This window comes from Bos indicus x Bos taurus, chromosome X (assembly GCF_003369695.1).
Source record: "Bos indicus x Bos taurus breed Angus x Brahman F1 hybrid chromosome X, Bos_hybrid_MaternalHap_v2.0, whole genome shotgun sequence".
Taxonomy (NCBI): Eukaryota; Metazoa; Chordata; class Mammalia; order Artiodactyla; family Bovidae; genus Bos; species Bos indicus x Bos taurus.
In genome coordinates, this window is record NC_040105.1 from 130,125,559 (window position 1) to 130,138,919 (window position 13,361).

At 44.1% G+C, this 13,361-nt stretch overlaps 1 protein-coding gene across 2 annotated transcripts in view; it reads right to left on the bottom strand.

The window, feature by feature from the left end:
• The window catches only part of STK26 (serine/threonine kinase 26), a 66,325-nt gene extending 55,228 nt beyond the window's left edge, over positions 1 to 11,097 (bottom strand). Inside the window, exons 1-2 of one of the 2 annotated variants that reach the window (XM_027533836.1) lie at positions 10,914 to 11,097; positions 10,661 to 10,811 (exon numbers count right to left, since the gene is read on the bottom strand). In XM_027533836.1, the coding sequence (XP_027389637.1) occupies positions 10,661 to 10,702 (42 nt within the window). In that variant the 5' untranslated portion in view covers positions 10,703 to 10,811; positions 10,914 to 11,097. Of the gene's footprint in view, positions 1 to 10,490; positions 10,511 to 10,660; positions 10,812 to 10,913 lie in introns of those variants that run through there. The other variant, XM_027533837.1, reaches the window with a different exon arrangement.
• Between the last annotated feature and the right edge of the window lie 2,264 nt (positions 11,098 to 13,361).

The window sequence follows — 13,361 nt, forward strand, 5'->3', positions numbered from 1 at the left end:
CAGTGCAGGAGACCAGGGTTCAATCCCTGGGTTGGGAAGATCCCCTAGAGAAGGAAATGGCAACCTACTCCAGTATCCTTGCCTGGAAAATCTCATGGACAGAGGAGTCTGATGGGCTGCAGTCCACCAGGTCACAAAGAGTTACAAAGAGTCTGGCACGACTGAGCTACTAATACTTACTTACTTACTTAATCCTTTGTTTAAACTGAACTCTAGGCTTTCCTACAGGATACCTGTTGGCAGATGGTAATAGATTAATCTGACAGGTATAGAGAATATTTTAGAGGGCAGAAGATGGAGTCAGAAAGGCCATTTAGGAAGTGGTTTGATATTTCCTTAATGATTCTGAAGCAACTTCCTCTCCCCTCCAAGAATTTCCATATGTAAACACAAGTTGGCTTTGGAATGTGATGACCGAATGGGTATTTTTGACATAATAGCAGCTCAGAGTTAATACTTCTAGGTTTTTTTTGGGGGGGGTGGGGGTTGGATAATACAGAGTGAGGGAAAGGAGTTCTGTACAAAAAAAATGATGAGCTGTATAAAAATTGGAAAAAGTTTTTAAAATGTCTATCTTTGGGGTAAATAGTGCCACTTACTGGCATTTAGGAAAGTGGCATTTTATTTCTCTTTAGCCAATTTGCATTTTCACAAGTATAAACATAAACAGATTTCATGAACTTAAGAGAAGTGTTTACATTTGAAGGTAAGAGCATTTACTGAACTGTCAAACCTACCTGGATCAAGGGACACAGAAGTGATGGTTGACAGCGAGATTTTGGAAGCTATAAAAATTAATACAAAATTGAGTCCACTTTCTTGGAAGGATGACTGAAAATCATGTTATTTTGATCTGTCACAATTTCGTCTACTCTCTCTTTCTCTCCAGGTAGCACTTCCCATCATCCTCTTCATTCCTGAACTAACCTGTTACTACTTGCTTCTGCTTGGTTGTGTGGCCAGTGCTACAAATTCAACAGTTTAAAAAAAAAACAAAACCATTTTCTCCCAAACTCAGCCATATCTCTGAGTCTTTACTGTCATGTTTTTCCCCTTCCCATGTCCAATCAATCATCAAGGTCTCGCAGTCTTCCTTGAGTGGTACTCAGAGTGGTCCCCAGACCAGCAGAGCAGTTGGGAACTCATTAGAAATGCAAGCTCATGGCCACTGCAGACCTACTTGAATCAGAAACACTGGAGCTGGGGCCTGGCAATCTGTGTTTTCAAAAGCCTCCAGGTAGTTCTGATACATGCTCAAGCTTGACCATCACTGCCCTAGATCACACCCTTAACAACTAAAGCCTGGGCTATTACAATATCCACTTACTATATCTAGCCTTTCTCCAATCCAGCCTGTTAGGTTACAAGCCTAATCTTCCAAAACCAAACCATAAACCACTGCTTTGATCAGTTCACTTTCTTGATTTTTGTTTAAAAAAAGAACACATCTTGTTGTAGATTGAGTTAAAAATAACTGGCTCAGTCAGGCATTCAAAGAAAGTGAAAATTGCTCAGTCGTGTCCAATTCTTTGCAACCCCATGTACTATACAGTCCATGGAATTCTCCAGGCCAGAATATTGGAGTGGGTAGCCCTTCCCTTCTCCAGGGTATCTTCCCAGCCCAGGGATCGAACCCAGGTCTCCTACACTGCAGGTGGATTCTTTACCAGTTGAGTCACCAGGGAAGCCCTCTGGCATTCAAAGCCTTTCATAATTTGATCTTGACATAGTTCATGGCAACCTCTGTTATAGAAGGAACTTTGTATGTGCCCCTTTATGCCTGTTCTCCTGCCAGTCTCCCACTCTGCTTTAAGGGTCTGTTCAGGGCTGCTTTGCCTAGAAGCAATGTAGGGCAGTGGCAAAAACACATGTGTCTAGCATAAAGGTGTTGTATAAATGATAGTTCCCTTCCTTAATTTGATCTTCCTTGGAATGCTGCTGCTGCTGCTAAGTCGCTTCAGTCGTGTCAGACTCTGTGCGACCCCATAGACGGCAGCCCACCAGGCTCCCCCGTCCCTGGGAGTCTCCAGGCAAGAACTGGAGTGGGTTGCCATTTCCTTCTCCAACGCATGAAAGTGAAAAGTGAAAGTGAAGTTGCTCAGTCATGTCTGACTCTTAGCAACCCCATGGACTGCAGCCCACCAGGCTCCTCCGTCCATGGGATTTTCTAGGCAAGAGTACTGGAGTGGGGTACCACTGCCTTCTCCGCCTTGGAATGCTACTATGTCCATTTCTATCTCATTTGGGATTCATTACTATTGCCTGGAGAATTCTAAGGACAGAGAAGCCTGGCATGGGGTTGCAAAGAGTTGGACATGACCGAGGGACTAACACTATGACTATATGATGGACTATTGCTCTGCATTGTTAGATGTGCGGAAGACTAAAAGTGTAAGAACATTAAACCTGGATCACCAGTATCCAACTTGGGAAGTCTACTATATTACCATTAACTGACAGAAGGAGCACGTCGTAAGGCTCAGAGCAAAGTTCAGACAGAGGATCTGAAATAAAACTACAGAAGCAAACAGGACCCTCAACAATGAACTCGCTAACTGTTCTTCTCATAATGTCAGAAGCACTTAAAAAGCACACAGTTGAAGTCTGTTTCTTTCCCTGAGGCTGCTAGACACACTGACTATAGCCTCCTTAACCACAAGAGGTCAAAGTTCTATTTTCTATCCGTATACTTCGTAGCATGTGTGCATGCTTTGCTGATTGGTTTCTTTTATGCTTCTACTTAAAGTTAAGACAGGCAGCAGGAAATTGTGACCAGGGGTCCAGAAACTTTTCCTGCTCTGCTGCTGCTGCTGCTGTTGCTAAGTTGCTTCAGTCATGTCCGACTCTGTGCGACCCCATAGATGACAGACCACTAGGTTCCCCCGTCCTTGGGATTCTCCAGGCAAGAACACTGGAGTGGGTTGCCATTTCCTTCTCCAATGCATGAAACTGAAAAGTGAAAGTGAAGTCGCTCAGTCGTGTGCGACCCTCAGCGACCCCATGGACTGCAGCCTTCCAGGCTCCTCCATCCATGGGATTTTCCAGGCAAGAGTACTACAGTGGGGTGCCATTGCCTTCTCCGTTTCCAGTTCTAGGGGGCAACAATAATGATGAACCTAGGTTCTGGGAAGAAATTCTGACCTCTTAGTTTCTACTGGCTCAGCTACCCCAACTTTTCTTGCATTAAAACCAACTTATGCCCCACCTGATTATCTATGTTGCCCATCCCTTCCCCACCACCCACTGCTGTGTTATTTATACTATAGTGCAGCAAGCAGTTAAATCCTAGCTTAATATAACATACTGTAAAGTGATATGTCCCAAAGCCAGTGGTTTAAAGGAAAGCTGGGGGAGGGGGATAAAAAGGCACTCACAGAGCTACGCAAAAATGCATTTTCAAAGAAAAATCTGGATGCATCTACATGTCCTTGAAGTCTTTCCTCCACCTGCCAAAAATTCACTCCTTGGATTGTGTTACCAGGCTCTACTGAAATCTGGTAGAGTAATTCACTAGTGTGCTTAGAAATTCCCTAACATATCTACTGTGGTATGGATTTCAAATCCAGTAAAACTTCATTAAATTGATACTGGGAAGCAATTTCTATGATTCAAAGCAACTGTTATTCTTCAGCTAGACACACTATTGTTCTGTAATAAATAAATTGAAAAATTCAATGATGGGTGATTTAAACCCTACTTTTTTCATCCTTCGCATTTTAAATTGATAGGGTTTTACAGATTTTTTCCTCACTTAAAAAAATACCACTAAGAACACTATCTCTTGTTACAAGGATCTTAACGAAACATTGAAAAGGTTTTTTCTGTAAATGTTTTCCTGAGAAAAAGATAAACACACACTGCCTTGGATTTCCTCAGCAGTGCATTCATGAAATTACTTGATCACAGAGGAGGAGAGTGGACATTTAAAAAAAGATAATTAGAATATTTTTAACTTGTAGACCTAAGCTGTCTACAATCTTGTTTACTCTAGTCCCCAGGAAGGGTGAACCATGGTTTTGTTCACATTTTGCTAGAATATCCAAAGCTGTTGTACCAATGGCTAATCTGGTATTTTAGGATGCGGGTCATTCTAATCCATGACCATATGATAAATGAAGGGAAAAGAAAGCTCAGTGGGTTGCTGTCAGAGGTATGCTGCAACAAGTCCAGAAGAAGCTGACAGGGAGTAAGTTCTATTCTCGGTGAGAGGTGATGGGGAGAGGCAAGCAGGAACAGAGGAGAAGGATGGGATCTGCTTGGCACTAGGTCTCCTGGTTTCTCTGAATGTGCATTTCAGAAGACCTGCTTGAGTTATATGGATTTGGGGGAGGGACAACACCCATGGGAGAGGTCACATAGTGAGCCATTAATCAAAGACACCTCAATATCCGTGAAATTTATCAGATTCTTTCTAATATGACGGCTGAGACAGAGAAGTAAAGAGGTTTTATTTACTTGTTTGTATTTTTTTTTGGGGGGGAGGACACAGGCAAGGGACAAAAGGTTATTTTTCTCAAAGACATAAATTTGTCTGAAATCAGCCCTAGTTACTAGGAGAGCAATGAGGGCTCCTCTTTCTCTCAAAGGTCCTGGAAGACGAGAATAAGAGTTTCAGTGTGTGGACAGCTGATTAGTTACCAGTATATTTTGTTAGACCTATCACATATAATGCATTTTTAGTAAGTAGAAAATGTCTTCAGTGTGCACACATAAATTAGCCTTCACGATCTACAAGAATTCATGCAGAACACAATATATTTACAAAAACAAGAATGGAAAAGTCAGAAACTTCTAGTCTATATGTACTGTACTCACCTACACTTTTACACATAATTCATACCTAATGGAAAAGAGAAGTAAAATAGATGGTCCCTGCCTATAAGAAATTTACAACCTAGTTTGAGAGACAAGTATAACATATATAATTAGGAAAAATCTAAGGCAGGATATAAACCAAGGACTGGACTGTCTGCTACTGACAAGGGATATAATAGATGCTGGGAAATAGGAGTGATTACTGTAGTCTGGAATGTTCAGAGAAAGTTCATGGAGAAAGTAAGATGGAGACCTTGAAAATCAGGTAGGGTCTGGCCATTTAGTGATTACTGGATTGTAACTGGCATGGTAGAACAAAACAGCTTTCTTGTTGGGGAGTAGAAATAACTAAGTATAGATCTGTAGAGAGGAGCCAGATGATAGGAAGTCTGGAAAGCTGAGCAGAAGACTTCAGGTCTGGTGGTGGTGGTATCTGTGTGGGTGTTTTGGGGTGGGGGTGGGAGGCTGGATTTCAATAGGAAAACTGTAGGTTACCAAGCAGGAGTGAGAAGAGATAATGACAGTGTTTTCATGTGATTAGCCTAGCACTGTTTTGCAGAATGAACTGCCCATATATACATCATAACACCCTTGATGAAGGAGTTCAAAATATACTCCACAGATGGTAGTTAATTCATCCTAATAACATCTCATTGAGGCAAAGGAAACACAGCTTTTATTATTCCCCATTTTGTAGATGATGTGCTCAAGGTCACTGAATAAATGAAAGGCAGAATAAAAAAACCCACAGTATCACAATATTCAACGGTTCCTAGGTACCAGCTAAATTATATTCTCTTATTTGCTATGACTCAGGCAATGGAGGTACATGATGGACCTTTGTCCTCTGGTGCCCTTTTTAGACCCTCCTTAGTGTTCAAGGCACATATCCTACCATGAGCAATTCCTGTTTACTCTCTGTTCAGCCCCAGCCTGCTTACCCCATACTTTGCAACTGCCTCCAACTTTCCCAGCTAAGAACTGTCTTTGATCATTCTGATTCAGCTGGTCTTCTCCCATCATCAGCAACATATTCAACATCTCTGTATCAATCACCTACCAACCAAGACAATGGTTTGGGTTTATGTATTAGTGCAAGCACTGCTTTCTATCTCAAATTACAAAGCTGATTAGTCCCTTCAGAAGGTGGAAGGAAGGTAAGAAACCTGCATACTAGATTCTGACACCAAGCTGAATTCCTTCTCCAATTTAGGTTTCATGATAAGAGTAAAATAAAGAATTCCTCCCCCACCCCCAGTTAACTCCTTCCTGATCCTGATGCATTTTCTCATCCCCGAATGCATCTTAAGTCACCATTCCTTTTCTTACAATCCTCCACCTTAGCTTCCTGCCTCATGAGGGCCCTTACTTCAACATGCTCTCTGACATTATGACCTCTCCCTCCTTCGTGGCCCCCATCCTTCTGCTTCAATTAAAGAAACCAGCCAAAAGTAAATGCTCAGTAAATGTCTGATGAATGACTAAGGCTCCAGATCTATATCTACAAGCATTCGCTGGACATTTTTAAAACTGGCTTTACTGAGGCATGTTGATATACAAAAAACTGTACCTATTTAATGTATACAATTTGATGGGTTTGCACATATACATGCACCTTTGAAACCATCTCCACAGTCAAGGTAACAGACATACAGCTCTACATTTTTGTCATCCTGCTGTTACCTCAAACTTCACAAGCCTACAACAGAAATCATTAATATTCTACCAGATCTGGCTCCTCTCCCTGACTTTCCAGCTTTTTTTGGATGTACCATAATTGTCCCAGTTCCCCATATTCGACATCACAATGGCTTCGATGCTTTCTTCTGTAACTGGCTAATTTTAAGTCTAGTAATTATATTTTCTACCTCATAGTACAAGGCATATGGAAGGCAATCAATGTAAGGTCCGTTGCATCTGTACAGATATGACTGCCTCATTGACGTAGCCTCAGTTGATCAAACTACCTGAAGTCTCTCAATCCTCCACGTCATCTATTCATCCAATCTTAAGATTTCTCTTCCTATATATAACTTTGTTCATTAAGCCTTCCTTACTTAACAATAGCGGCTAGTCCGAAGGCCAAACCCTTCCCCAGCATTCAAGAACTGCCACAATCTGGACCCAATCAAGTCTTCTAATCTTACCTCCTACTATTTCTCTATTGCAATTCTTCATCATAGTCCAAGTGATTTTTATCCCATGACCAAGACTGTGTGCATACACACACTTGCTCAGGCTATTTCCCTGCTTGGAAATACCCTTCCAATATGGACCCTAACAATCTTTTGGGGCAAGACTTCAACTGTTCCAGTCAAAACCCTCTATTACAGAGTAAGTATCCTAGATTTTGCATTATTTCATGTTTCATGTACTAGATTTAATTCCCCAACAACATTTTAAGATCTTTAAGGGCAGATATTATGTAGTATACTTCTGTATCCTTCCCAGAACCCAGTAACTAGGTTCACCAATGCAAGGAAAGATTTTCCACCTCTTAGATAAAAGTCTTCAATAATGTGTTCATTAAGCCTTAACCTTCATTTCCATCTCACATCTCAAATAACAAACGTTTAAAAACTGTACCACCTTGATCATATTTAAAGATATATGGAAGCTAATGTTTAAATTCTTTAGCAGGAAGTTTAAAAAAATTCTTTCACAAGAGGCATAACATAATAACAGTACTCTAATTCAACATTTAACTTCATTCTCTCACCCACACTTTATGAAAGATTTAACACCCAATTTAGAACACTGTGTTCATAAATACTCATGCAGTTTCTAAGGGGAAATATCTTAAACTTAAGTATGATTTACAACTGTGAACTTCAAAGAAAAAACATGTTTTAAATCATTAGAGAGTAAATATTTGAGTGGAAAGAAACAGGTTTGTTGGTTATTTTGTTTAAGTTGTGCTTTAAATATTTTTCAAGAGTTCAGCTCCTGGTATGGAAAATTCCTTTAGCGATATACTACAAAAGCAAGCACAAATTAAGCATCAAAAAATTCATATCCTTCACATTGGTGTAATATGGCAAACATTTCATTTCCACAATATTAAGAAATATTAACAATATGAGTCTGAATAACTAATTCATAAGGAAGGGTTTTAACTGGACCAAATCCTGGGTTTTCTTTCGTCACTCCAAGTTTCTTTTCTATTTTAAACTAGAGGCAACAGAAATTTCTTTGTTTGAACGTAAGGAATGCTGGAAGTCTTAAGTGATAGAACAGGTAGCTCGACTTCACGTCTCTCCTCAGGGGGAGAAAAACACTGCGGATAAAGTAATTTTGTTTTTATTTCTGGAAAAATCATTTTTCCATCAATCTTCATAATTCCCTAAAATAAACTGTTAAAAAGTTACTGGCCGGTCGACCACTTCACCCTGATTTGTGGAAAGACTATACATTAATTTCAGGAACACATGGCTAACTCAAGTTTTCTCACTACTGTGAAGATCTAAAAGTTGCTCCTAACTCTTGCAGAAAACTCAAGGAAAATTTTACAAGCTCGTGATATATTCCTGCATCTCATCTTCACTACTTTTAAACAAAAGAATAGTCACAGTAGTCTAGGCACAAGAGTCACACTGCAAATCATCAAATTTGTTTTTAGGATACCCCACCATTTTAACTGTGGAAAACTTTTTTGTTGCACCAAATGCCTAAGAACCACATCTACAGAGAGCATGGAAATAAGAAGGTAAGAATTTACCATTTCATTCAGACAGAGACAGTGACAAGTATTCCTTTCTTCTTTGCAAATGTTGAGATCACTGCCCTTCCCAAAGCCATCACAACTTTGGGTAGGAATAAAATGAAAGGCAGAATTTATCATTTAAAATATGAGACTCACATTCTAACCCACCTTAATGAAGAATTTTAAAAATTTAAAAATTCAAAAGATAGGGAAATCAGATAATGAAACAAAGCAAGGAGCCATAAAAAATACTGAACAGTAAGGAGTTCCTAAACCCTAAACCATGTAAATCAAATAAAGACAAATCAAATAAGGACCAGAAACCATATAAATCAAATAAAGTCAAGACAAATGCAATAAAGACCAGAAACCATTTTCTCCGCAGCACGCAGGGTTCCCCAGAACCAAACTTGATCGGGAGGTGCTCACTCTGCTGACGCACGCACGCAGGCAGCGCGTGCACACAATGGAGCGAGCGAGCAGTACTGAGACAGAGACGAACTTCACATGCGGACTGTTCCACTCCCCGAAGGAAAGGAGAGCACGGTGGGAAAGTTTTCCCACTTTCTTCCACATCAGACAGAGCAAAACTGTAGTTGATAAGGCAAACTACTAATTCTCTGGATATAATAGAAGGCAGAACTGAATGAATGGGGTGAGGGGCAGTGGCTGGGGAGAAGGAGAGAGGGAAGGAGAGGGTGGCGTGAGAAGAAGGAAGTTTGAGGCATTTTGTAAAGCTTGAATGGATTAACCTTTTAAAAGGCCCTAATGTCTCGCATTTCCCTTTTGCTTCCTTTTCTTTTCTTTTTTTTAAATTAACTACACATCGATTTCCTGGGACTCAACCCAGACTTGTCCTATATTTAGCTGAAAGGCCTGGTACTTAGGACACACAGGAGTCCTAGGTTAGATATATGTCCGATACAAACAGTCCTTTTGGGGGAAAGCATTTTAAAAATCACTTTTTTCGTGTGATCATGCATCAAATATGACCAACTGTTTTTTTTAAAAGATGAATTCCATGCATTATTTAGTAAATTGAGGCCCCAATCCATGGAGCTTTGATTTCTACTAGCAACATAAGCTATTTACTAAACATTTTTTCTAAACTTAGAAAACGTTTGCTTTCACATTTTTAGAAGATAATGAGGCTTAAGTGTTTCTAGTCTTTTACCTATTCATAAGTGGGGGTGTTTAGGCTGTCTAGCAAAGGAAAAAAAATAAAACGTGACTGCTTAAAAGCTACTCAACTTGGATAACATTTAGTAGATAGCTTGAAATGCACCGATTTAAAAACCCAACAATGCAGAAAGTTTGTGGACATAGCTTGTTTCTTCTTTAGTAAAATGAAAATGTAAGGGGGGAGGGCTGGTAAGATGTAAAAGATAAACAGTTAGGTCCCAGGCCGTAATATCTTGTCGTCCCGGACAAAAAGCTTTGCAACGACCACACTGCCATAGCCCTCCGGTGGGAAAGGCAGGGGGCGGGGGCGGGAGAGTCATCACCTCGGCTGCTCTAACTTAGGACCCTGCGTTTCTCACACCCCACTACGGGCTGGGCCCAGTGTGGGGAGCGAGACATAACTTGGCCCCAAAGCAGCAGCCCCAAAAGGGGAAAAAAGTCACCTCGCTCTTTGCTCTACGCACACAGGAAGAGCCCAATTCAAAGCCGCCACCACCGACACCCCCTTGCCTTGCTCTGCCCCAACTTGTGTCGTGTGTGTGTGTGTGTGTGTGTGTGTGTGTGTGTGTGTGTAAGCACCACTTGCGTTTTACCCCACGAATTCCGAGACACCTCCATCTCTCCCAAGTGAAGTGCTTCCATTCCCACCCCCACAAGCGCACCAGCTCAGCCGGCGCAGGTGTCCCGCCCCTGCCTATTTTAACGCCCCCCCTCAGCCCCCGGCATCCCCAACGAGCCGCGCGCCCCAGTCCCTCCTCGCCCGGCCGGCGCACTGCACCGCCTAGCTTACACGCCGGGAAACACCGAGAGCTCTCTGTCCGGGTCACCTGGCCGGAGCGCCTGGCCCGGCTTCGGTCGGGGAAGCCCCGGGCCGCTTCTCGTCGCCGGCGCCCAGCGCGGAGCGCGCCCCGAGCTCCCCGGCAGTCACGTGGACGGCGGGGGCGGCCCGGGCGTCCTCACCTGCATCCCGGGCACTTGGACCGCCACCGGTGAGTGGGCCATGAAGGCGAAAGCGGCTCCGCGCGGCTTCGGCGGCGGCGGCGCCTCGGGCTCCGACTGGCTCCTCCTCCGGGGGTAGGTCGGCGGCCCTCTCAGGCTTTTCGACCCGGGCCTGGAAGGACACACACGAGTTGGGTGACGGGGCGGGGGGCGCGCGCGGCCCGGGGCCGGGAGGTGGGCGGTCCGCCGCGAGGCTCCCCGGGACTCAGTCTACCTTTCTGGCGCCCGCCCGCCGCTCTGGCCGCCGCCTCCGCTGCCGCTGCTGTTGCTCCTGAGGGCCGGACGCCGTGTGTGGCAGTGGCCGGGACCTGGGCTCCAGTGATGCCGCTCGTCTGCGCCTCGCCGCTTTAGGAAGAGGAGGTGGAGGCGCCCCAGCCACCCGCCCGCTCGCCGGGCCCGGGAGGCGGTTGGGGGCGGTTCCGCCGCTGGCCCTGCCCCCGCCCCGCCGCCGGGCGGTGTCAGGAGAGCTAGGACTGCGCTGGGAAGGGGCTCGGCTGGGGCTCCTGGAGCCCGAGAAGAGGGAGGCTTTCTTGGCCCACTGAGAGGAGAGCTCGGGGACTGGGGGGCGTGGAGCACGCCTCGGCCTGGAGAGAGAGAAGGGATGAGTTCGGGTGACCCGCGGGGTCCGAGAGCGTCCCGGACGCGGCCACGTTGCAGGCAGGCTTGCGAGGGCACGGGCGGCGCAGCCTCGGAGAAGTGTTGAGTTGAAACTTGGCGGGTGTCGGAATTTCTTCTCGAGTCCTCGACGTGGTCGAGGGCGGGGGCACAGACAGCCGCCGAGTCCGAGTCGGCGGACCCCTGCTGTCTCCCGCGGTCCGGTGTCCCCAGCTGGGGCCGCGCCGCTGGGCGGGGTCGGTGGCCGCTCTCCTCTTTCCGGATTCCCCGCCCCCCGTCAGGCTTCAGGTGCTTTAGAACTGGGGTTACCCCTACCTCTTGGGCTACCGGTTGGGCGGTTGTGGGGGAGGGCGACCAGACTGGGGCTTCTCCTCATCACAAGCACGTGTAAGAGACGGAAGTTGGAAAACAGATGGCACCTCGGCAGAAAAATGAATGAGGAAATAGAGGCCTGGGAAATGAGATTGGGTCATTCGCAGGACATATTATTGAATTCAGCATACAGAGCAGTGGTTTGGGCAAGTCCCTGCCTCCACCCCATTTGAAGTTCCACTCCAGCAGGGAGGCAGACTCTTCGGAGAGTAACCTAACAGTAACGAGATTGAAAATAATAATAATAATAATAACAATTGCAGTCATCTCATTAGGAAGGCACCTTTGGGAAACCACAAGTGCCAGTTTAAAATGAGGATGGAGTTCCCTAACTTGCAGGTTATTGTAGGGCTGTACCCACCATGGTGTTGGGGCTCTGGCAGACGAGAAATGTTTGTCTTGTTCCTTTTGAATCTGTCTCAAAAGATAGCATATCATTGTTATCAATATATTTAGCTATCATTAATGAATTCCATTTTCTTTCTGTCAGGGACCGCTAAGTGCTATATATATATATGTGTGTGTGTGTGTGTGTGTGTGTGTCTTACCTTACTGAATCTTTACAAGGGCCCTCTGAGGTCATATTACCTTTCTTCCATTTTACTGAAATGCAAAAAAAGGCTCAGTGAGTTTGAATAATTTGACCCAAATATCACATAATTAAGAAGTGGGAGGGCTGGGAATTCACACTCAGGTCCTTTTGACTTTTAAGATCTGCTCTCTTAACAACTGTCAAGTATACAAAACAGTATCGTTAACTATAAGTCACAATGCCATACATCACATCCCCAGAATGTAACAATCTTTTAACTGGAAATTTAATCCCTTTGACCACCTTCACCTGTTTCCCACATCACCCTCCCCTGGCAACCACCAATCTACCCTCTGTTTTTGTAAGTTTGGTATTTTTTTAGATTCCCTGTATAAGTGAGCTCATACCGTAGTTGTCTTTCTCTGTCTGACATTTCACTTAGCATAACTCCCTCAAAGTCCATCCACACTGTCACAAATGGCAGAATTTCCTTTTGTAGCCAAATAATATTCCTTTGCATGTATATACAGCACACTGTCTTTATCCATTCAGATGATAAAGGATATCCTCAATTCCAGGCCCTCAGTACTTCCAACCTGATGATAGGCCTCAATCCAGTCTGGATTTCCCACCAGCCCGGTTCACACTTAATGCCAGCCTGACCAGAAACCCACAGTGCCATGTAAACTTCAGTGTCCATAGCAGTTCCCTGGGATTCTTTTTAAAGTGCAGATTTTGATTTAGCAAGCTTGTAGTGCGTCCAAGATTCTGCATTGCTAACCGGTCCCTGGGTGGTACGATAATGCTGATTCTTAGAGCACATCTTGAGTAGCAAGGGTTTGAATCAAGCTCCATCATTTAAGGCTCATCTCCTGTCCCATCCCCACTGATTCTTCCGCATTGCTGCAAGCCTTCCTTCAGACTCTTCCTATTGCATGTTGGTGGGAGCAGCACTCACATTGTAGTTCTTTTCTCTTATGCATTTCATTTGCTTCTCTTACATAAGAATTCTTTGGATAGAATGTCAGCTTTTTGAGGGCAAGATTTTTGTTGGTTATGTTCACTGCTGTATCCTCAGAGCCTAGAACAATGTATGGCACACAGGAAACCCTCAGTAGATATTTATTGAATGAATGAATGGAT